The 24207-nt window shown below is 40.9% G+C and overlaps 1 protein-coding gene across 5 annotated transcripts in view; it reads right to left on the reverse strand.

Annotated features, from left to right (window-relative positions):
* COLEC11 (collectin subfamily member 11) overlaps window positions 1-24207 on the reverse strand; it is a 38629-nt gene that overhangs the window by 4429 nt on the left and 9993 nt on the right. For 2 of the 5 annotated variants that reach the window (XM_027690282.1, XM_027690287.1), the window contains exons 2-3: window positions 15288-15443; window positions 9593-9664 (exon numbers count right to left, since the gene is read on the reverse strand). In XM_027690282.1, coding sequence (XP_027546083.1) covers window positions 9593-9664; window positions 15288-15417 — 202 coding nt within the window. In that variant the 5' untranslated portion in view covers window positions 15418-15443. Of the gene's footprint in view, window positions 1-9592; window positions 9665-15287; window positions 15446-19367; window positions 19542-22995; window positions 23117-24207 lie in introns of all 5 variants that reach the window. The other 3 variants (XM_027690283.1, XM_027690285.1, XM_027690286.1) reach the window with 3 other exon arrangements.

Raw genomic sequence — 24207 nt, forward strand, 5'->3', positions numbered from 1 at the left:
GACAACAAGGGGGTAGGGGGATTGCATTCAGACACGAATCAGTGGAGTAAAACTGTCATGGAGTTGAGAAGACCTAAAGGATCCAAGCACAACCGACATTTCATCTAAGACAGTAGCTCCACTGTAACTGAGGGCTGACTTTGGGCTTATTGGCTTATTTATACAATATAAATATTGTCATAGGAGATAATGTTTTCCACTGTACCAGACTATTAATGGACAGTGGGTATGGAGGGACTACAGGTATGAATGCCCTCTGAGGCTCCCATCCTGCAGAAACACAAGTCTGTTTTAGGAAATATTTATGCAGGGTTTTTTCAATGATTGTTGAAAAGATTGTTTCTTTTCTCAAAGTAACATCTATTATGCACCATTTGTCTACACAGGAGGAAGGAAACAATGAGACAAGTTAGGAGGAAAATCTACCATAGGGATCCAGCAACTGGACTTGTACAAATTGTCATAGCTCAGCCTCAGTTGTGGATCTATGCAACTGAAGGTCTGTTGCCCTCTGTTGTCACTGCAGCTGGATAGACATACATATTTTTGAAAGCTGGATAATATTATGATCCATTTCATCATTACCTTTGACTTAAAGGTGTAATAAATAACAAGTTTCAGAGTATAAACTGGTCACCACCGGGCTAAGAGATGTCCTCTGTATTATTCCATGAAGTCTCAAGCAACTATAACTTGATGGCATGAACCAAGAAGAAATAATTTCCTCTGAACTGAGAGAAGCCAAATGTGTATGGTTTGTTGGTCTAATTAATTACTGGCAAACTCTACAATCAATAGTCTTCCTTTGTTTCCAATAAGTATCAAATTCAGACACTATTGAACACAGGTTTTCACCAGAAAGCAAAAATATTTTCTGGTTTTCCTACTGGAAGAATGGAAGTAATCCACTGAGCCAATTGAAGATCTGCTTTCTGGAATACAGCTTCATTTTCAGAACAGTTACATGGCTTGACTTAAAGATGCAATCCTTTGGGCTGTGCAGGTGTGCTGATGGATATTTATCCAATATAGATAGTATATTGAGAGGGTTTCTCCCTGAGAATCCTTAAAGTACCAGCTTGTAATGACTTTATCAAGTTGCTCTGAAAGTGACCTTTCTTGCTTTACATATTTATGAATTGGGGTTGCTATAACAGATTATCAGATGTTCGAATGCTTTTTCTTTTCAGGACAAAATTAAATAAACACATACATCTAATGCATAAATAAAATACAATATATAAAATTAATTCACTTTCTTTCTCATAAATACTGCCCAGAAAATGAGCTGCTTCTTGGTCATAGCCAGTAAAAGCTACCTGATCTGCTCCGAAGTAAAACTGTGTTATCTCAAGCAATGAAGACATACATTAAACCTCCTGTGCTCATTAAAAGAACTGTTTGGATTTGGTTTTCTCTTACAGTGACTAACCCCTGCTTCCACTCCAGGGGCTTCCTTATTCTGCTTCTGCAGACTAAATCACAAGGTTTCAGGAGAGACCCATCTGCCTTGAGGGTTTCAGAAGTTTTAATACTTTTTGTAAAGCACTTTTTAGTGGCCCTATGGTTGTCAAAAACGCAGTGTGAAGAGTCTTAATGAAATCAGGAAGTAAGAGCTGGAAAGAAATGAGGACAATAAAAGAAATTAATTCTCCATAGACCAAAAGTGGGAAGTCAAACATGAAGTTCGAATGGAGAATATGAAGCAAGACATCTGTTATCTCCCAGATGAAGGTGGCATACATTGGAACCAATTATAAAAGACTTAAAGGATTTCAGAAGGAACTGAGGATAAGGAAACTCTAAATGATCTTCTTGGTGGCTTTTTCAGGCTCAAAGAAAAAACAACAACAACAACAACAACAACAACAAGGAAGAATTAAAATACCAGAGACAAATGGTGGGCTGCACAACCAGGGGAAAAAATTAGGGTTTTGTGCAACACTATAGATGGGGGTTTTCATACAGTATGACAATCACTTCAGACAGGATTAACTGGAACAGACAAGAAGGTATAAAACTACTTAGAAAAATAAAAAGGTGTCAGAAAGGCAAATCCAGCAGAAACACAAATTCATCATGTCACAGACAAATTTAATTGAATCATGTCAAAGAGAAGAGAGCAGTAGTTTACTAAGGATTTGAAGACAAATCAGAAATTCTTCATGATTAGAGGACATCACAGACACCTACCTAACAAGGAAAGTAGAAGTGTACCAAACCACACCAAAGGCCTCTTGACTCTAGTGCCATCTTTGACAGCAATCTGCAGAGGATACTTAGAAAAAGAACATAAGATACAGGCGAAGATTAAAAAGTCTTTCCCAGAGTGTACCTTGATAGTCTTGCAGTAGTCAGTATTCCCAATGCAAATAGTTAACCAAACTTGAATGAGAATGGTATTTCTAAAGGATTTAATTATGTTATAGTAGTAATCTACATTCAGGACACTTAACTTCTAAAAACTAGTGGCAACTGGAAATTAGAAAATTCCCATACACCAACAAGCTACAGCACCACTTTATGCTAAATAATCTGAATTATCCACACCAACGAAGGTCAATGATTAGTGAGGGAACAGTGGTTACAACATCATTACATCTTACATAGAATCACAGATTGGTTTGGGTTGGAAGGGACCTTATAGATCACCTAGTTCCAGCACCCCTGACATGGGCAGGGACATCTTCCACTAGACTGGGTTGCTCAGAGCTTCATCCAACCCGGCCTTGAACACTACCTGGAATGGGGCAACCACAGCTTCTCTGAGTAACCTATCCCAGTGCCTCACCACCTTCACGGTAAGGAATTTCTTCCCAATATCTAATCTAAACGTGCCCTCTTTCAGTTTAAAGTCATTCCTCCTTGTCCTATCATTACATGTCCTTGTAAAAAGTCCCTCTCCAGCTCTCTTGTAGATCTCTGTACTGGAGGTGCTATAAGGTCTACACAAAGCCTTCTCTTCTCCAGGACGAAAAAGCCCAACTCTCTTAGACTGTCTTCATGGTAGAGATGCCACATCCCTCTGATCATGTTCATGGCCCTCCTCTGGACTTGTTCCAGCAAGTCCATGTCCTTTTTAAGGTGGGGAACCAGAGGTGGACACAGCACTCCAGGTGGAATCTCGTGAGAGCAGACTAGAGGGGGAGAATCACTTCCATCGAATTTTGCTGGCCACACTTCCTTTGATGCAGCCCAGGATACAACTGGCTTTCTGGGTTGCAAGTGCACATTCCTGGGTCATGTTAAGCTTTTCATAAAGCAACACCCCCAAGTTCTCCTCAGGGCTGCTCTCAATCCATTCTCCACCCATTCTCTATTTGTGCTTGGGATTGCCCTGACTCAGGTACAGGACCTCACACTCAGCCTTGTTGAACTTCATGAGGTTCACACGGGCCCACCTCTCAAGCTTGTCAAGGTCCCTCGGGATAGCATCCCTTCCCTCCAGTATGTCGGCTGCATCACTCAGCTTGGTGTCACTGGCAAACTTGTTGAGGGTGCACTGTCTATGTTGTTGACAAAGATGTTAAACAGATATTCTTATGTGAACAAACAGTGCATAATCCCAGGTGGCATTTTATGTAGTTGAGGCAAGCCAACTACATTCACCCAGCATTAGCCACCTGAAAGTTAGGGTTTTTAGTCTAAACTGTTTATCTGAGCTCCCATGGTAGGCAATGGAGAAATAAACACCTTTCAGCAGTGATCCATCACACTTATTGCAGACTGGTAGTTTAATGACAAAGTGAAACTTTAAAAGCTCTGCACAAAAAACAGGAGGGAAAAAAAGAGTAGACTATTATCGATCCACACTGACTAGAAATCATAATAGCTAGGAAATTTGCAAAGAAAACTAAAGAGAGTGAGAAAAAATACAATCTAGGAAGGAAGCAAAAATGTTTAAAGGATTTTAAAGTACACTCAAAACAAAAGAAATGGTAATAGTATGGTACCTTCCTGAGTGGAGGAGTTTGTAGTCAGATGCACATAAAGACAAATAACTGCCCTCATGAAACACCTATCTTGCTAGAATTATGTTAACAAGGTAATACCAAGCTTGCTCAGACCAGTGATCCCTCTAGCCCAAGACTTTGCTTCCTGTGGTGGCAGCAAAAGATGCAATACAGGGAGATCACACAACCCCATCCACTATTTGAAGTGTATTACAGGTGGAGTGCTGGATAAGTCCCCAGCAGCTTCAGGTATGATGGGATCTGGGGATTCTGTAACCTCGATCAGAACCCTCTCAGACTACTCTGTACACATGCAAGAATTTCAACCTGTCCTTAAGTTTCTCCTTATGAGGCAGCTGTTCTTTTTCACATTTCTGGTGCCCCTCTCTTACCTCTCATGTCCTTGAGAGACAGAGGCCAGAGACACACATTACTTGAGACAGTGCGTGTCAGGATTTTACACAGAGCAAAATCAGCTGCAAAAAGTAGTTCCCTGTTTTGTCCTTGGTATCTTTTCTGATAATGGGCACTGTTCTGTTGGCTTTGGGACTGCTGCTAATGACTTCAGCGCAGTTCTTGAGTTTTAAGTGACAGGTTTGGGTTTTGGCATCATGTAAGTATGGATTAAATTACGCATCCCTAATGTCCCTAGGCAATATATTTATTTACATTGAAGCCCATCTGCCATTTTTTTGTCCACTCAGTTTACCACAGATTTTCTCAAAATCCTATTGAGTTCAGGTGGAACTGAAAGACAGTTTTGAACCAGATACCCACTTTGTGAATTCACAACTGTCAATGTCAGGACTTTTATATGGAATACTGCCTGCAGCACTCCTTAGCGAGCAATAAATTCATGTAAAAGTTGACTCAGAAATGCAAAGGATTGATTGATTACATATTAATGAGCAATCAGTAATAATAAAATATAAATTAAGATATTATTGCCTCTTTTTAGAATTTGATTATACAAATGACTGAGCACTCTGGCTCCAATCCAGTTAAATTAATGAGTCTTCTCTCCTACTTAAGAGGCTCTGCCTAGTAAACTAAATGCCTGGGACTGTTCCCTGGCAGTGGGAACTAGGTGGCTGAGAATGGTACACTCCACGATACTAAATTGTCTTACTCTTCAAGCCAGGATAATCACTTGCAAGCTGCTCATTGTGACAGCTCCCGAAATACGCCCAAGAATTACCTGGGAAAGTGTTAGCTGGCAAAAGCCAAAGTCAGTGTTGCTGTGCTAACACTGCAAAGGTACAGACAGTTGAGTTCCAAGCCCAAGAACAGGATGAGACTTTGCTTAACATACCATTATAATTGAGTATAAATGAAATCCAATGTATAAAGGCTGAACTTAAAATACTAAAATAATGCATTTTCAAATGGCTACAGTTCTAAGAAAACTAAAATGTCTTGAAGAACACATTTTTAATGTGCTGTTCCTTTGATGATGCATTCCAACAGCAAATTCACCCTCCTCTCCTTATTTTGATTGTCATAAAGTATGGGAATATTCACAGGACTGTACTGTTACTGAACTATCTGAGTGGAATTTGTATACATGGAAGTTATGGCCTTAGACTGCATCATGACTCAGTGAAATAATGAAGTTCACTCCCAACATGGGAGTGCACAGTACAGCCATCTGTGCACATAGTGACAGTTACTTCCATGAACTTCACACCCCAAAACTTGCACTGCAGTACACACTGCTTGTCTGAAACAGTCATTGTACTCGATACAGTGCTTTATGCTTTACATAAGGCCAACACAGTTTTATATTCTGCTGACATGCTATGCATCATAATTGACCTATACAATTAATTAAAAGCAATGAGGAAAGTAAGTGGAATTTAACCTTAATCAGTACCCAAAGACATCAGTATGTCTGATGTCACCCTGAAGCATCAGGACAGTCAGAACGAGATTTATTTCAGGTAAGCACCAGAAACTTTTAATGTTTCTCAGTTTCTGAGTTACCAAAATCTGAAAATATCATAAGGAAAGGGCATGATAAAAACATTTGCAGCACTTTCTAATCTTGAGCTGTTCATTTCAGGTCTAATATACTATAAGAAAACCATTTCTTTTGTAAGTTATTTTGTTATTATATACCTATGGAGTTCGAAGAAACTAAACATATTTTCTTATATGAACTTGCTAGAAAAATGAAACAAAGAAAGGCAAGAGAAAAAAAAAGTAACATGATTCTGATAATGTACAGCATTAATGAAAAACTAGTTAATTAGAATTTATTTAAAACAAGACCTTGTTTGTAGACATTTCTGGATGCAAAAAGGAAAGCAGAAAAAATATGTTGCTACAGGTGTAGTAAGAAATTTTGCCTGTGTTTAACTGAAAGCACTTCTTGGAAAAATACCAATACAGTATGCATTAATATTCAATTTTCTCTCATCTCTTTTCTGTTTCAAGTGTGTTCTCTTGTAGTATATTTCCACTTTGTGAAGGAGCAAGATTCAGGATGGGAACAGTTCCCAGGCATGGAGAAAAGCATACAGCAATTGGCAGGACTTTATTATATAGACCTTACAGTTATCATATGGACTTTACTGTTATTATGTGGTTTCATTGTATTCACACTACACAGTGCACAACCTGGTCGTGCCCAGGCTTGCCATGAGTTTGCCTGCTGCCTGCTCCCTGCTTCCTCCACTCCTCCCCCTTTTGTCCATGTCCCGATCCTGGTTTGTTCCCCTGCTTGTCTGTCTCATGCTCCGCCCTATGTTCTGGCCCTTTCCCCGCCCGAGCTGACAAAAAGACAGTGTGCACGCGTGAATGGGGCATTCTACTTGCACCCTTCCTCGTGTCCCATCCCCTCTCCACTTCAGTGTTCCTTTTTTTAATCTCATCAAAATTTTGGACTTTTGGAGGTATGGAAAACTGGAAAATTATCATTACTATTAGAGTTAATCAAGCATTCCTTATGAGAACGGTTTTCCAAATAAATGCAATTTTGCAGTATAAAATAAATAAATGAAATGCTACATCATGGATTGGCCTGACTGAAAAAAAGTACCTCCACTTCTCAGATGGTCTAAAGCATTTTGAAGGGATTTGACAAAATACCAAGCTAGAGAAACATGCAAGACAGCACAATGAGAGAGGTTCTTAAGAGGTTATTAAGACAACCTTGTGCCAAAGGAGGCTGAGAAGGTAGAGGCACTTAGTGCATTCTTTGTCTCTACTGGCAAGGTCTGCTCTCTGGCCTCCCAGTTCTGCACATCTGGTAGCAAAGATCTGGGGAGGACATGCCACTCCTGGCATTGGATGATTGAGTGAGGGACTACCTCACCTGGATGTACACAGGTCCATGGCACTGCCCAGAAGCATTCAAGGGCGATGAGACTCCTATCTAGCACTGCTGCAAGGCTTCCAAAGTCTAATCAGCAGGTGATAATTAATGCCATTCCTCAGGAACCAGTCCTTCACCAGTAACAGGAGGAAGACGATGAATGAGCTCCATGCTGGCAGGAATGGTTGATGCGCTGGAGGACACCGCTGTCAGTCACGAGGACCTCGACATGCTACAGAAATATGTTGACAGGAATACCATGGGTTCAGCTAAGTTCCTCACCTGTTATGCATTGATGAAGTCTGGCCAATGGCTGGCTAAAAAAACTCCTTTGCATAAAAGGACCCAGAGATTTCTGGGCCCTCATACATGAGAAACAAACCAGAGTCCAGCTGAGAAAGATGGTTTTGCTTAGCTTGCAGTACAGCAGGGTAAGGTGGGACCTAATTGCAGTCTTCCACTACTTACAAGTAATTTCTAGTGAAGATGCAGCATTTTCTTCTCAGAGACTCACAGAGAAAGGAGGACAAGATGCAATGATTACAAGCTACAACAGGAAAAATTTCAGTAGGCTTCAAGGAAAAGGTCTTTCATGATGAAACTGGTGAACAGACTGATCAAAAAGGATGTGGAAAAAACCCCGAGCAACCTGCTCTAATATTGAAGTCTGCCCTGTTTAAAGCAGGAGATTGGACTAGATGAGCTCTTTACAACCTTTTAACCTAAATTATTCTGTCATGCTTTAACTTCCTATTGCATTATCTTGCAAGAGCTGAAATTTTAGTTTCCAATATTTTTTCTAACAGTTGTCCTTGAAAGTACACCTACATAAGGCAAGTACACTGACTGAACACACATACATCTCATGGGAGTTATAAATTTTTCAATGCATTGTAGGGGAAAGAGCTCTAGCTATGGATTTTGGTCCCAGGGAAAACTGCAGGTATCAGGCTCCCATAATTGCCTAAAAGAACAACACAGCGACCATGCATTATCATAAGGAAGTATAAACTACCAGTATGATTGCCTTGAAAGGAAGACTGTAAACTCAGATCAGTAAAAACTAACTCATGCCATTGTTCTGATGACAGGAATATCAAATCTTTAATTTCAATATCAAAAGGTTTTGGCTACTCCTAACATGAACCTTTCAGAACATGCACCTCCTGGAAAACTTATGAAGGTCAAATTTCCTCCTTGCTTCAGGAGGAAAACAAACATGAAAATGCCATGTTTCTCTTGCTGTATAACTGAACACTATTGAGCACCATTCCTCTCAGGAGCTCCAAATATTTTTGAACTACAATGCAAACAGCCTTATCACCATTTTTCCACAGATATTACAGAACTGCGACCCAAAAAATGTGGAAACACTCATGGCCATCTCTGCCTATTATGCCTTCCCTCAATGGTTTTCATTAATAACTTATGAGTGTTCACATTCACAAAAAAAAAAAAGGAAACAAGAAAATTGAACCTTGTGATTTTTTTCCCTCTGATCTCATGTGAGGTTTTCGTTTGCAGAAGGCAAATTCTGAATAAGACATTATGATGTCTTTCTTCACAGAGACCTTACTAAAAAATCGAGACCTTTTTTTACCAGAAGTAATAGCCTACAAAGAAGTGCATACAGTTGTACTGGTTTTGGCCAGGATAAAGTTAATTTTCTTCATTGTAGCTGGTATTGTGCTATATTTTGGATTTGTGACCAAAACTAGGTTGATAACACAGAAATGTAATCTTTATTGCTGAGAGGTGCTCACATAGAGTTAAGGTCTTTTCTGCTCCTCATCCCACCACACCAGCAAGCAGGCTGGGGGCACAAAAGAAGCTGGGAGGGCACACAGCCAGGACAGCTGACCCCAGAGAAATTCCCTACCACATGGCATTGTGCTCGGTATATAAAGATGGGGGAAGAAGGAAGGAGGGGTGTTGTTCAGAGTGACGGTGTTTGTCTTCTTCCCAAGTCACTGTTACATGTGATGAAGCCCTGATTTCCTGGGGATGGCTGAACACCTGCCTGCCTATAGGAACTGGTGAATGAATTCCTTGTTATGCTTTGCTTGTGCATGGCTCAACCCATGAGTTTTCTCACTTTTACCCTTCCAATTCTCTCCCCATCCAAACGGGGGGAAGAGAGTGAGTGGCTACGTGTGGCTGAGCTGCCAGCTGGGGTTAAACCACAACAATAGTAAACAAAAATGGCCAAGGATGTTTTAATCACCCAGCAAAGGGAGAGAGGATTCCCATCATCATCACCTCAGAAGAAAAGACAGCATTTTGTCAGGAATGACTTTCAAAACATCTTCTTTAACAAAATTACCTTTTTCTCCTGGAGGTCCAACTCTGCCTGGACGACCTGGAGCACCTTTCTCCCCCTTTTCTCCAGCCTCCCCTGTTGATACAAAAGGAAACAAAAAGAAGAATCATATTAAACCAGGACTATTTTCTGTTAGCAGCAGTGACAAGAGTGCCATTCTCTCCAGTGAAAAAATAAAAGCAGATGCAATCTGATTTAACAGCCTTACTTGATGCATAGAGAACAGAATTTTCTTCAGTTGGAGTAAATATAGACAAACCCCAAGTCAATACATTACTGAAGTCTTATACAACAGGTCTATTTTTGTGGATGTTACTTGTATCATCAACCTACAAAAAACTCAACAGCACCATTCACTTAAGTAGAATCTTCAGAATTAGGCCCCAGTTTAGCACATAAACTTCTGGGTCTGTGTTCACCAAACACTTCTTGAGCCTCTGCTAAGGACATGCTTAAGTCTCAAGTGCAAATAGCTTAGCTATAATCTCATTTTTTTTAAAAAATGCCATTCATCAGACCTATAAAATGGCATTGCTACATTTAGAGGATCATTTCTAAGCATGAAAGAGTAACTTCCTACTCCATATCCTCAGTATATACTGTGCCTTTTAATCTCTGAGCCACTGACATGCACGTGGCTCATGGCGCATCATTATAGTCACCATATTTAAACATCAGTTTCTGTAAATGTTTTCCTTCCTGGTTCCTTTCATTGAAAATTTGAGGATGCTTAGCTTCTTTTGCCCCCTACCATTGTAGTTTGCCATTGACTTAAAATTAAAATTTCTTTCACAAACAGAAGTTTGAATGATTTACACAGCCACCTTGACAAAAAAAGATTTATATGAAGGAGAAGAACGTTCTATGGCTCCCATAGAAATTAAGATGCCAGTATCCAAAACCCAGAGCCAGCACAGCACACATGATGCCTCAGCACCGTATTTCTATAGAGGAGAGTTATTAACTGCTCTCCAGGAAGTCAAGGGGAGCACCACAGCAAGAAAGTCAAAGGTTATCATGCACCCCACAAGCTCTGCTCTCTGGCATAGCTGGCAGCTATAGTTCAGAGAGGGGCCAGAAAGATGGCATGTAAAAACATGCCACAATATGGCATGTTTCAAATACACTGCCTCCAGCTCTCTTTCTGTCTCTCTCCTTATTGTAGACCTAGATGGCTGTGAACTGAACTTGGTCCTCCATCTGTTATATTTTCATTCTTCAGGCTGTCAGCAGGCTCCAGACCATCTTCCCTGCCTTCAGACATGCAAAATTAGGCCATTCTCTGACCTTAATGAGGACAAACTTCACATAATCCCCAGTGAATAATATTGTTAGCATGAAACAGGCTATAATTTGGCACATTTGGGAACGTCACATTTTTATTATCAGGTAACCAATAGGCTTTGTATGATTGCCTTTCACCCCTCAGGGCTGGTTATGAGTTCTTTGCTTCCCAAAGATAAATCCTGACAATGACTTTTCCCTGCTCTCTGGAGGCTGAGAGCAGGCTATTACAGCCTATTGCTTTACACGTTCTTCAGAGTGAAAGCTGTGCATTAGGGATCAATAAAATAGATCACTCTTGCTTCAGGCCATTACACTTGCCTGCATTTATTCCTATAATAAGATGGCACCACGTTCCTTAGTGTGGGTGTTTTAGAAACTTTCTCTGGGAGGAGATTATCCCATTACAGGCCCAGCTAGAGACCATTCTGCACTTTTTTGTTATAATGTGTTTTAAGGAGCAAGACCTTGGCCAAGAGGAAGTGATCAGTGGTCCAGCTCAGCTTTGTCACATTCAAGTCCCTATTTTTGCTGTATGTATCCTGGGCACTGTGCAAGCTGAGGAAGCAAAGACTGTGCAGGTGTCATGGGCAAAAAAAACAGTTTTCTGTTAAGGAATTTCAATCAATTTAATATCTCACCAATTAACAATAACTTTAACTTTTGATTCATGCATTAGAGAAAGACACCTCCGTGCCTCCTTTCTGGTCTCCAGCCTCTTCTGGTCTACAACCAAGTCACTTCAGAGCAAGAGGTTGGGATCTGTGCATCACAGTCCCTACCCAATTGCTCTGTTGTGCCCTTTTCTGCCAGACACAGTCCCTTTGCAGTCATATCTCCTGCTCAATCTCCTCTCCATCCCTTCCTGGATGTCTCTTTGCTTCAGCCCCACTGCATAAAACAGTACCTTCTTCATCAGCACGGTGCAGCTGAGACAGGGTAAGATGTGTTTAGCAGTGCTCCACAGTGCCAAGAAAGAAATTTAGCCCTGTCACCAAACTGAGCTGCAGTAGGATCACGGGTATCAGGCACAACCTTGACACTACTACAGTCTTCTTCTTCCATCATCTCTGGGAAAGATCTTTCTTAATTCAGGTGATATATCTTACCATTGCTGTTTATTTGCACCCTTTTGTGGATTCTTTGGGACAGGATTTTTCTATGCTTATGTTCATATCCTGTCTCTCTTAAGCTCTACCATCTATGCACAATGAAAATAGCACATCAAATATTAACTATGTGAGTTATTAAGCATTCTTGGCTGGTGATAACTTTCTTCCATTACTCATATTCCCTGGGTGAGTAGATGCATCATGTGTGGGTGTAAAATACAGTTGGTTTTATTTATCATCAACTTTTTTATGTATTGAATGTCATTCAGACTATTAAGACAATTACTGCTTTAGATTCTAAAAGGGAGACAAAACAAGGTAGCAAACTGAGAACTTAAGCATTCAAGGATTGTTCCATGTTATTTTTTTTTCTCCACAATAGTAGTAACTTCAATTTCATGGATCTATCAAAAGGAACTGGACCTTAGGAGGAATATGAGTGAGCTATGTAGCAAGGCTTCATCATCCATCCCTTTTTCACACACAACACACTTTTCCCATTATTAATAGTCAGCTTCCTAAAACATGGTTCAGTCTGCTGTCTGCCTTCTCAGAGCCATGGTTTTTCCGTTCCTCATTTCATCTTATTCCTTTATACTCTTGAGTTTATAAAAAAAAAACCCGCACGAATAAAAAACAAACCTAGTCCCTAAGGCCTGAACTGCTGACCTTAAACTCATTTGTGCTTTTTCTAGTCTTGATGTCTTTACTGGTTTTCTTCATCATCCATTTCCACCTCCATTCTCATCTCATGCCCCTTCTGATTCTTTCTTTTATTCTGTGGGCTCTTAATTGGTTTTGTGTCTTTTTTTTTTCCAAGTTTCCAGTCTTTTCATTCGGTCTCATTCTTTCTGCTCTTCTGGTTTTTTGTTTGTTTAGGTTTTTTTCCCCCTGTATCTCTTCCTGTTCTTCTAAAATTCCCCATGCTTTTGGGTATTTTTCCCTGATGATTTTCTCCTTCACCACCCCGTTTGGGCTCCACTTTCTGCACCACCTCTTCGGACTCTATCTTCTGCCATTCTCATATCCCATGGTCTCCCTAATTTCTTCAATTTCTTCCCTGTACCTATTTTTCCCAAATCCTGACAGTGTCATGCCTAGCAGCAGTATGGTGCTCTGTTCCCCCGCCATTGGAGATGTTGCTGGCACTCCAGCTGAGGAGGAAATGGCACAGATCTAAAAGCTGCAGTGAACAAATCCCACTGCATGGGAGCTGAAATTTGGGCACATAGCCAATATCTGCTCAGTTTAAAGGAAGCCTTGGCCACCGAAATGGGTTGGAGTTGTGCCAGCAGGGGACAGCATTGTCACTTCTCTGAGCCAGTCCCTCTGACAGCATAGCTGGAGCATTGAGAGTTTTTTGGGGATTTCACATTAACTAGGGCTGTATCAGGCCATTTTGTGCTTCACTGAATTTGTACATCAATCTCTCTCAATTTTGCAAGGCTTACATCTCATGAAATGGAGTGAAATCATTAACACATGATGGTTTTCAGGCCTGTTTCTGCTTTCCATGTTCAGTATTGCCTTTTGCCAAAGGGTCAGGGTCCTGCACTGTTTATACACTTTAAAAACCTCTGCTGTGTATAATAATAATAATAATGATCCTTGCACTAAAACGGTAATCATAGATGTTAATTTTGACTGATTACACAAATAAGGAAACTAAGGCAAAGAGGTCACAAAACTTGTCCAAGCCTGTCAACTTCTTTGAAATGAAAAGTCATTTCAAAGCTTCAAGTCCCCAGTGCTGTGGAGTCTGACCCTTCAACTGATCTTTCATGTAATTTTGGACAACATAGATTTAACTAGCTTAACAAGTTCTCCTCTGTAGTCACATTAACAGCACTATCTTATGCCTTTTTCACAGTAAATATATTAAACAAATTACTCAAGTCTTAATCAAACCTCAGAATTGAGGATATAGTGTTGTCCTTTATAAGTAGGACATCTACAGAAGGTCTAAATACTATTAAGACTTCAAAAGTCACTTATTGAAGTAAATAGAAAAAATTAGCTTTTGGTTGAGTTCAGGCATCCAAAGCTGCATCTATAATAATAAACAAAACAACAATAAGTAATAATGAATAAACAAAGGGCTTTTTTATTCCTAAAGCCAATTGGCCAAGCAGAACCCGCACCCTACAGCCCAATTCTCTTGTTTCAAGCACAGGGCAGCAACACACAAACTGGGCAATGTCTAGAGAGGGCAGTTTACACTACAGCCAAACCTATGGCCAGGCTGTGCTCACAATTTAACTGTATGAACAACTGCAGAACAGAACTGAGCCTTCTCTTACCAATCAGGTAACCAGAACAGACAGTGCCTGCAGCTTATACTATGTTCCTCGGGCAGCTGGGTAAAGCCCAGGTTTGTACTAGAAAAGATTAATGGCACCACTCCTGATTAGGTGAGTTTTGTGATAGTACAAGGCAAAATTACAAAAAGAAAATGGAAGGTTCATCGTGTGGTTCTTAAACAATGCTTTTTTGATATATTGTTAAGGATAAACTAGTAGGATTTATGGGTTTTTTTTTCCTTAGTTAACAAGTACTTCCCCACATTCATAGGTGCTAAATTCCAATAGAAATACTATAGCCTTCACAAGGGAAATTACTGTTATTGACTAAACAGGGCTGGGATTTCACACTGTAATGGATGCTGTTGCTTTAAAATGCTAATTCTTCCTACTGGTTGATTTCTTATGTAAGGTATATTTTTTGCTATGAAAAGATCAATAACTTATTACACCATCTTCTTTGGGCAATAGTTTAGGGGCGTTTTTTATAAAAATGTTGCCTTTTTCCACAAAAACCATAGAAATGCCAAAACCCTAACTACTGTTTTCTTTCTTCTAAAAGGTATTAGAGCTTTTAAAAATCAAGAGAATACAAACAAAATACTAGAAAACGCAAAATACTTTACATTACATTGCAACATGGAAATTAAAACCTCTCCAGGTATAATAAAGTAGGGCCTTTGCAGTCTTTGGCTATGTGTACCACCGTTGAGTATAAACCCAGAGAGAGCAAGCAGGCAGTGTATCACAGTAACAAGCACTACTGATCAGGAGTAAATTTGGGAGATTCGTATGCATTCTCTGAACCATGTTTATTTTAACAGATTTAATTTCACCTTATGGACCTTAAAACTCCATTTTTAAGGAGGCTACAAATGGAACAAATAAGAGGGCAACTGAAAGGCACCTTCTTTGTCTCTGTTAGAAACTGTCAGTGGTGCAAATGAGCTTGTTAGAAGAAAAAGATTAATATTTGAATAATGGAGTAGGCTTTCACATTACCTTTGAGGCCTGGAACAAGAATCTGAACAGAGCAGGACTCCTCTGCAATGTGTTGAGGATATCCAGACCTTAGTAGTGACAGGAAGGCAAGGCTAATTAGAGTCACCAAGAAAACCAGATCTCTCTTCATAATGAGCACTTACAGGTCACTGACTCCTAAACAAAAGAATGAGTAAACAGTTATAAGAATTCCAAAGACTCTCAACAGTTTCTGAACGCATGCAGCATCCTACTACTAATACAACGTATTTTTGCATGCCACAATCCACACAGCATGAGAAGAACACATGCAGCTCCTCCAAGCAGTTTGTGTGTTCTTCAGACAGACATGCAACTTGCAGCAGCACATTTAGCAGTTTGTTTTGCCATTAGATTGGGTGAGATAAAGCTCAGAAGAAATTTAGTTAACAAGGAGATTAAACAATGCTAATAATGGACAATTGTATGTTCAGGTTTCTCATTGGAGACAGGGATCTGGAAAGGTGAACGGAGAAAATACAGTATATGGGCTTAGAATCATAGAATTGTTTAGACCAGAAAAGACCTCTAAGATCATCAAGTCCAGCCATTAATCAGCAATGCCAAGTCCACTATTAAACCATGTCCCTAAGTGCCACATGTACATATCTTTTAAATATGTCCAGGGGTAGTGACTCAACCACTTCCCTGGGCAGCCTGTTCCAATGGCTGACAACCCTTTCCACATAGAAATTTTTCCTAATATCCAATTTAAGCCTCCCCTGGCACAACTTGAGGCCATTTCCTCTCATCCTATTGCTTGTTACTTGGGAGAAAAGACAATCCCCCATCCTACTACAAACTCCTTTCAGGTAGTTGTAGAGAGCCATAAGGTCTCCCCTGAGTCTCCTTTTCTCCTGTCTAAACAATCCCAGCTCCCTCAGCTGCTCCTCATAGGACTTTGTGCTCCAGACCCTTCACCAGCTCCATTGTCCTTTTCTGGACACCCTCCAGCATCTCAATGGCTTTCTTGTAGTGAGGGGCCCAAAACTGAACCCAGGATTTGAGGTGTGGCAAATACAGGGAGACAATCACTGTGCTGGTCCTGCTGGCCACACTATTGGTGATACAAGTCAGAATGCCATTGGCCTTCCTGGCCACTTGGCCTTGCACTAAAAGATGTTAGTACTAAGTTCCCACTTAGAAAGAGTGGATACTGCTCTAAAGAGGCAAGTCAATAGAAAATGAGACCTACTTCAATGCCTGAAATTTCACTTCCCATCTACCTGAGCACTGGAATTATGCCCAGCAAATTGTCTGATACAATAGCCCTCATGTAAGTCATTGAGGGTGGAAAGCAGGTAATATTTCACTATATCATGCAATGAAGTTACATCAGAGTCTTCAATAACTCCTGAAGAGAATCAGCTTTGAAACATCCCCTTGTCTAAGCCTACAAGTGAATGGCTTGTCTGAAATTAGGCTGTGAAGAGATGTCTCAGAAAATAACAGCACAGAAATGGAGTCTGTGTGAAAGGACCATCAAAAGACAGTAGTTAGGGGGCCTGTAGAAATACTTTCACAAAAGTGTTATTTATGTACTTCTGGTATGTTTTTCCAGTCCTTCTTTCACCAAAACTCTGTATTACACAAATAAGATGAAAGTCATATCAGGGTTTCAAGAGAAAGTACCTGTATATCATCTTTTATAGCCACAATACAGACATGTGCATTTTACATCTAGAGCTATATTACTCTCCTCTCCCTGAATTTCTTCAAAAATAAGTGAAGTAAGATTAGGTACAAGTATGGGACCAGTACATGGGTCTCTATGACTTAACATATTTGAGGTCTAGGATGGTGGAACTGTTAATTTTGGGATGATCTGAAGATATTAAACAGCATAACAGACATCTTAGCAGCAAGACCAAATAGATGACTTTGAAGTTGCAGGAATAAATTGTTCGTCTGAATTACTGTCTAGTTTGTACTTCCATTATCCCCTAGGAGACTGCAGAAAGGGGGTCTGATGGGAGCAGATTTTGTCTCCCTTCTCATGTATGGAGGGTATGGCATGAGTCCCAGGTCAGGTTGTTCTGCCTCACAACACCCTTGCTACACCCACATTGCAGAGAAGGAGGACTCCACAATACACCCCCAAGCTCTCACTGATCATCCAGATCTGGGGCAAAGACTTGTGAGCCCCTTTTGACCCAAATCTTTTCTCCATCTTTCCTTCCAAAGGAAAGACAGCAGCAGCTAAAGGCCTGTGCCTTAAAAAAGGTGGCATCTATGCTTGGACCTGGGAAGAGCTCTAGGGTCAAGAGATCTCAATACAGTCATAATCTAGTGAGCTACAGTGGGGCAGGAAATGCTAGGGAAAATCTTGGGTGCTGGGTAATCCTCCCATGGGACAAGGGAGGAAAATGGAAATCTGGGGATTTCCACAACACACCATGTGCTCCTCTAACGGGCCAGGCATGAACTGCTTCATAGACAAGCTTTGTCAATCTGAAAAAATATCCAGAAGACTGTGGAATTGCTGTTCAAATGTTTAGGCCATGATAGGTTTTGTCACAATTGCAGCAATATCACTCAAGGCTTCTCAAGAGTGCAGGCAAAATTGACTTTTGCCACCCAATCATGAGGAGTCAGAGCTAGAGGAGAGGGTATACCTTAAAATCAGGCATGGCCCATTAGAGTGGATCCAGAGGAGGGTCAAAAATATGATCAGAGGGATGGCACCTCTCCTATGAAGACAGGCTGAGAGAGTTGGGGCTGCTCAGCCTGGAGAGGAGAATGCTCTTGGGAGACCTCATTGTGGCCTTCCAGTACTTAAAATGGTCTTATGAAAAAAAGGAGAGTGACTTTTTACACAAGCAGACAGCGATAGGAAAAAGGGGAATGGCTTTAAACTGAAAGAGGAGAGATTTATATTAAATGATAGGAAGAAATCCTTTACTGCGAGGGTGGTGAGGCACTGGAACAGGTTGCCCACAGAAGTTGTGGATGCTCCAGCCCTGGAAGTGTTCAAGGCCAGGTTGCATAGGGCCCTGAACAACCAGGTCTAGTGGAAGATGTCCCTGCCCATGGCAGGGGGATTGGAATTAGAAGATCTTTAAGGTCCCTTCCAACTCAAGCCTTTCTATGATTCTATGATAAAGGTGGACACACAGAACAGCAATAGCTGGGGAGGAAAGGGAAAAGTAATGGAAATTTGGATGCCATGGAGAAGAAGCAACCAGGTCAGCTCCTCAAGGCTCTGACAGACAAAACCAGCAGGAAAATATTTGCTGTGTTGCTGTCCTCTGCTGTTCCGGACTATGGCCTCTCTTGCCTATGCACAGGGCCAGCCAGAATTACTAGAAATCGGGTCAGGCTGCTGGCCACTTTACAGCTATTTTCTAAGGTTGTACAAATTATTTGAACACAGTCTTGATATAGTTTTGAAGTATCAACCTCTGTGAGAGCACTTTCCTCCAAAATATTTTCATGTGCATACTAAAACTACTTTACATACATTAAGCTTGGATCTGGATACATCTCCCCAGGAGAAGACTCCTAATCCCAGAGTACAAGGCACTGCAACTTGGTGTATCTTGCAGCCTAGAGAAGCTCACTGTATCCACTGTGGACAGTCCTACCTCTTTTTCCTGTCTGTGATTCACAACCATCAGCAAGTAAAAGAGAGAGCAACAAAAACTAGCCAGTAAAAAAGGTTGAGGAGAAGGGTGTTTCTCCAGATCTTCAAATATTTCTAAGGCCAGTCTTGGCATTTGAATAGTTAGCGCTGGTTGACTAGAAAGTGAGGGGGTCCATAGCAGGAACAGCCTTCATAATGCCAAGTTAGGGACCAGTGCTCCCTATAAGAAAACCAGTGAGTTGTGGTTGACCAGCCAGCCAGGAGGATATGCCAGAGTCTCATGACTGGAAGGCTCTTCCAGACACTTGAATGTAGGTGTTTAACCCTCAGCAGCAGCCACCCCTAAGAGAAAGGATTTGTGGGCTGAGCAAACAGAGGATGTGGGTCCTACCTGCCTCAGCCTGCAGGTCTCACCCCACAGCCCAGAAGAGCACCTGGTCACCAGCATGCAGAACATCCTAGGAAGGGCATCCCACCTTTTTTTTTGTAGCAGGGGCACTTCAGGATTCAGAAGATCAGACAGAGAGGCTTTCAAGCCAAGTGGTTCAGATACACAGCTGAAAGCCTGGAAATTAGGCAGTTTCAGCATGAGCACCCAGCAGACTGATGATAAGGTTTCTTGACAGACAAGCTGGAGAGTAGAATTAAACAGCCTGAGATGGAAGAAGGAATTGAAATTAGGAGGGTGCTCCAGCCTCTGCATCAGTGAATAAAAGGCAGCATCATCTCCTCTGTCTGCATTTTATGAGGATTTAGATGTATTCAGACTCCAATTGAAAGATCAAAGACTCCAGGTATGTTAAATATTAATCTGCCTTTGCAAACTCCTACACAGCTCAGAGATGAGACAGACATTGAGAAGTAGAGAACTGCCAAGGCTGCTTGTTAGCTCTGCTCAGCAGCCAGATATGAAGGATTTTCTGGGGAAAACAAAACCTCCAATGAAGCTTCAGCACATTCCCCACTACCTGCTGCTGGGCTTACAAGCCTCAGTGACAGAGGAGATACACCTCACCGTATTTTGTGTCAGGTCACCTCACAGAGAAAATGAACTCGTTCTAGAAAAAGGAGCTTCTTTAGTGTCAGTCAGGTCACAACACCCGGATCTGTACAAATGCTCAAGGAAATTACCTTGGTCTGAGAAGAGCCACTAACAGAAGAAATCTCTGAAGAGGTTGCAGATTAAATACTTTATAGAGTCTACAGCTGCAGTAAAGGGAGACATTAGTAGTAGAAATAAAACCAAAAGCACTTTGGATATCACTTTCTCCACCTTTTCCTGCTTTCAAAAGAAACCTCTCCTGCAGCTAAAATTGCCTCATATGATTGAAATAAGAGTTTGATATCCAGGTATATGCCACAGCAGCATCTTTCATTTTAAAATCGCCAAAAATTCCTTTACTTTCTGACCTACCTTCAAGTCCTTTCAGACCCAGATTCATAAAGGCGTTTAGGAAACCAAACCCCACTGAAAGTGGTCCTCAGAAAAAGGTACCAGCCTGTTTTTTCAAACACTATCTTGGTCTCAGTATTTGGAGTATCTTCAGCATCGGTAAAACCAATGCCAGAGAGAAACTTAGAGATGTTCAGCGTTTATAAAAGTATGAATGTTTTCTCACTGTCTATGTAGTGGTCAGAAGTTAAATTTGCAGCACTTATAATAGTGGCCATTAAATCAGTGTAAGCTGAAAGCACTGAAAAACAAAATTAGAAGAGGAGGAAAAGGCAGCATTTACTTAAAAAAAAATAAAAATTAGTAAAATGCCTCTATTTCCATTAGGAACAAAAATATATCAATGCAAACAGCACAACAATTTCAAAACAACTTTTGAGACCTGTCAGCTTCAGGAAATCTACCTCACTTGACAAGAGAGAAGAGGCTTTACAAGCCAAGCTTCAAGTGACAAATCCTTGAGAGACCATTGGAGAATCCCCAAGGCCCCACAGGCTCGCTTAAAACTGCTGCAGGACTGGCCAGGCCAGCTGGCCTCTAGCACTCCTTGAGCTCCCACACTTCCTCCCCAGTGCTGGATCAAAAACTTGGAGATCACTTCAGCCAGCAAATGCCTCATGCATGGAGTTCCCGTATCTGCCAGTGACTGCTCCACAAGGGTCAGCAGCTTGTTACATGCTGTTATTTTGGGTTTAGAATCAACAACACAGATGATCTGCCCAGTTGAAACCAAATGGCTGAAAAATGCAGAAGGCAAACGATGCTTGCTGGTATTAGTGCTCAGCTAGCCAACAGTTATGGAGTAACTCTAATCCACTGTATAATCCTATGGGACTCATATTTGAGCTGTTTTTATTTCACTATTACTGAGTTGTTTTCATTATTACTATGATTTTTTTTGTTGTTATTTTTAAAACTATACTTTATTCTCAGGTATCTGAGCTGAATTATCTTTATTGTGAATTAAGTATGTTCCTAGTACAGACACACACATAAATCTGCAGAGCCACACCCACATTTGGTGACTTTCCCAAGCAGGTTTGAGTCAGCACTACACACATAGCAATAACTTTCAAGGGTTTTCACTCCCCTGACTTTTCAAGTCCTCATCATCCATGCCCCGACACCTCCCAGAACTATCTGGCAGCTTGTCTGTCCTCAAGCGCCGTGGCAGGCCCTAAGCCACATTCTAGCAGATGCAACACATGCCCACAAAATCACGCCAGTGAAATAGCAGGCTGTGACACAGACTTCATGCTATTTCAAACATTTTGAACAGATGATTTAAATTAAATTAAGTCCCAGGGTACAAGGGTACCACCAGCACTCAGCACAGACCAGGGATAGGTTTCTGGGGGAAGCAGTGAGAGGCAGAAGGGACAAGCCTCCAGTGCTGTTCACACAAGCTGCTTTTCACCCCTTGGCCCAAGGGCTGCAGATCATTCCCTGGGGAAGATGCCTTTCACACTGGAGATGAAACTTGTGTCACTGACCTCTTCTTTCTCCATTACAGCCTTGCTGATCATCCTAATCTACAGATGTTTTGTGTAGCTATGCTTTTACTTTATCTAAGTGTTTTCTCATTTGTCCTCCCAGCTCCTCTGTGCGTTACCTTGGGTAATCAAGAGTTCACCACTTAGCTAGACTATAAAACTCAGAATCAGTTACAAAGCTGTTTAAACAACAATCATTATCGTAACATTGCAATGCTGTCAAGTTAAATTCTATACGTTGATTTAAAGGTTGAAGCAATGGACTTGAAAGACTGAAAAAAAATCCCTAAATATTAATACTGTAGAATTGCAAAAAAGAGGACCATAACTGCTACAGTTACCAAGTCTCTGTGAAATCTATGGAGCATGGAGTAGTATAAAGCAGAGATATAACATGTTTCAGGTCCTCATGATGCTGAAGAGCAGCAACGTTTGTTGCAGAGGACAAAAGAGTGAGTCTAGCATTACCTAAAAACCTAACTGATAGGAAGTCTTTGGTTACTCCCCAAAGTACACTTAATTCTGGCACAATAGAGCCATTTCCTCAGCCAATATTTGTGAGGTGTAAGGGACTATTAGTTCTGACTGCACAATGTAGACGCCTTTGTCAGATGTAGGAATAGTAGTTTCACTTTTCATCAAGAAGAATGTTTTTAAAAATTGAGACAAATTTTTCCTGATGTTGTTCTGCTGAAGTCAATGAATTCATGTTAGAATTAACTTACTGTAATCTGAGTTAAAAATATAAAATCAGGGCTTCAGGGAAGATCAAAATAGTGCCAGGAGGGGGCAAGCATGTTTTCAAAACCTTTAACTAGAGGGAGATGGGACCCAGGTGCCAAATCTTTCACAATAGTTCTCTATGGCTTTTCAGTCAGTAGAAAATAATGCTCAAGTAGAATTTTATCTTTATGTAAAATGTTGGTCCGATACAACTAAAGAGAATTTCTCCTGCAATGTTTTAATCAAAGTCCCTACTAGATTACAAGATCTCTGCTGTTTGCAGCTATATTTTACAAAAACAATTTGCAGTTTTGGATGCTATCCTTGATATACGTCAGACCAAATTTTCAGTATTCTTTACTTCCCCAAAATGCCAAAAAAAAGAAAAAAACACAAAAAACCCCCACAAAAACAAAAACACCACCAACAAAAAACTACCAGGGTTCAAATGTAGGTGTCAGTTCTTCCAAAACCTGTGTCTAAACCACCTCAGTTCAGCCCCATTCCTATAAAGCATTGACATGAGTACCTGATGCTATCCCCACACACAGTTTTATTTCTGAAGGAAATAAAACTCCAAGGATTCACCATGAAACAGTGAATAATGTGGAGAATGTTGCAAGGTACTTTTCTTTACATGAATAAATATATATTATGCACATATGCATTTGGAATTTTATTTATGAAGCTTTAAGGCATTGCTTTTCTTCCCTTCCCATCCACAGAGGGAAGACTGGTTGCAGAAGTTGGGGTATTTGTGCAGTATTTAAGTGGTTAATGCCCATTCAAGCAACTTATGCTTTCCAACACATTATCACTCTCCAGGTGCTTGGAAGTTTTCCTAGGGGGGCCTGACAGTTGTTTTCTTGAGGGTGCTGGACAGGCTCAAAAGGCAAACTCAGCATGGGGAGGGTGGTCCCAGTCCTGCAGCTACATTTTTGGAGGTGTAGAGAACAGGCAGAAAGGTCTATCAAGGCCCCATCTGATCAACCCAGCCATGGCAGTAGTGGCACCTGCCTTTTGCACAACAGAAATGCCACTCAAGTATTGATCCAAAAAGTGTGAAGTACCAGCTATAGAACATGCTTAACTTAAAAGGATTTGAACCCACAGCTCCAGTTCCCCAGGAGAGTAATTGCTAACATTGGCTGGACACAGTCAATGAAATTAGAATACACTCAGGCATGCCACATTAAAGGATGGAAGGAAGCAGGGAAGAAGTCTGATGATGAAGCCAGCTCAAGCTTAGTGTGGTAGGACACTAGACTAAAAAGGGGAAAAATTAGTGTTCTCCCTTCCCTGCTTTCTCTTTTCATGTCCCACAATGGACTCATGCATAAACACAGGGACGGATCAGGAATGCCCAGACAGAAGACAAAATCTAAGCAAAGCAGTTTATGAGACTAGAGGAAGAGAAAGACAAGATAAGAGACTTAGAATGTAGATCACTAGTTGGAAAAACACAAAGCAAAAGTGAAAAACCAGAGGTCTGACAGAGAAAGGACAGATGACCAAGGGCACCATCCCAGAGGGCAAGTGGACAGGAAAAAGGTTTGCTTTTGGTTGCCACAGCATCCTACTGAGGAGAACACAGAGCAGAAACAGCTTTTGTCCCCATTTTCTCACACATTAGGTAAGTGACAGCTATTT

Source organism: Neopelma chrysocephalum, unplaced genomic scaffold (genome assembly GCF_003984885.1).
Source record: "Neopelma chrysocephalum unplaced genomic scaffold, ASM398488v2 Primary Assembly neopelma1_80b, whole genome shotgun sequence".
NCBI lineage: Eukaryota > Metazoa > Chordata > Aves > Passeriformes > Pipridae > Neopelma > Neopelma chrysocephalum.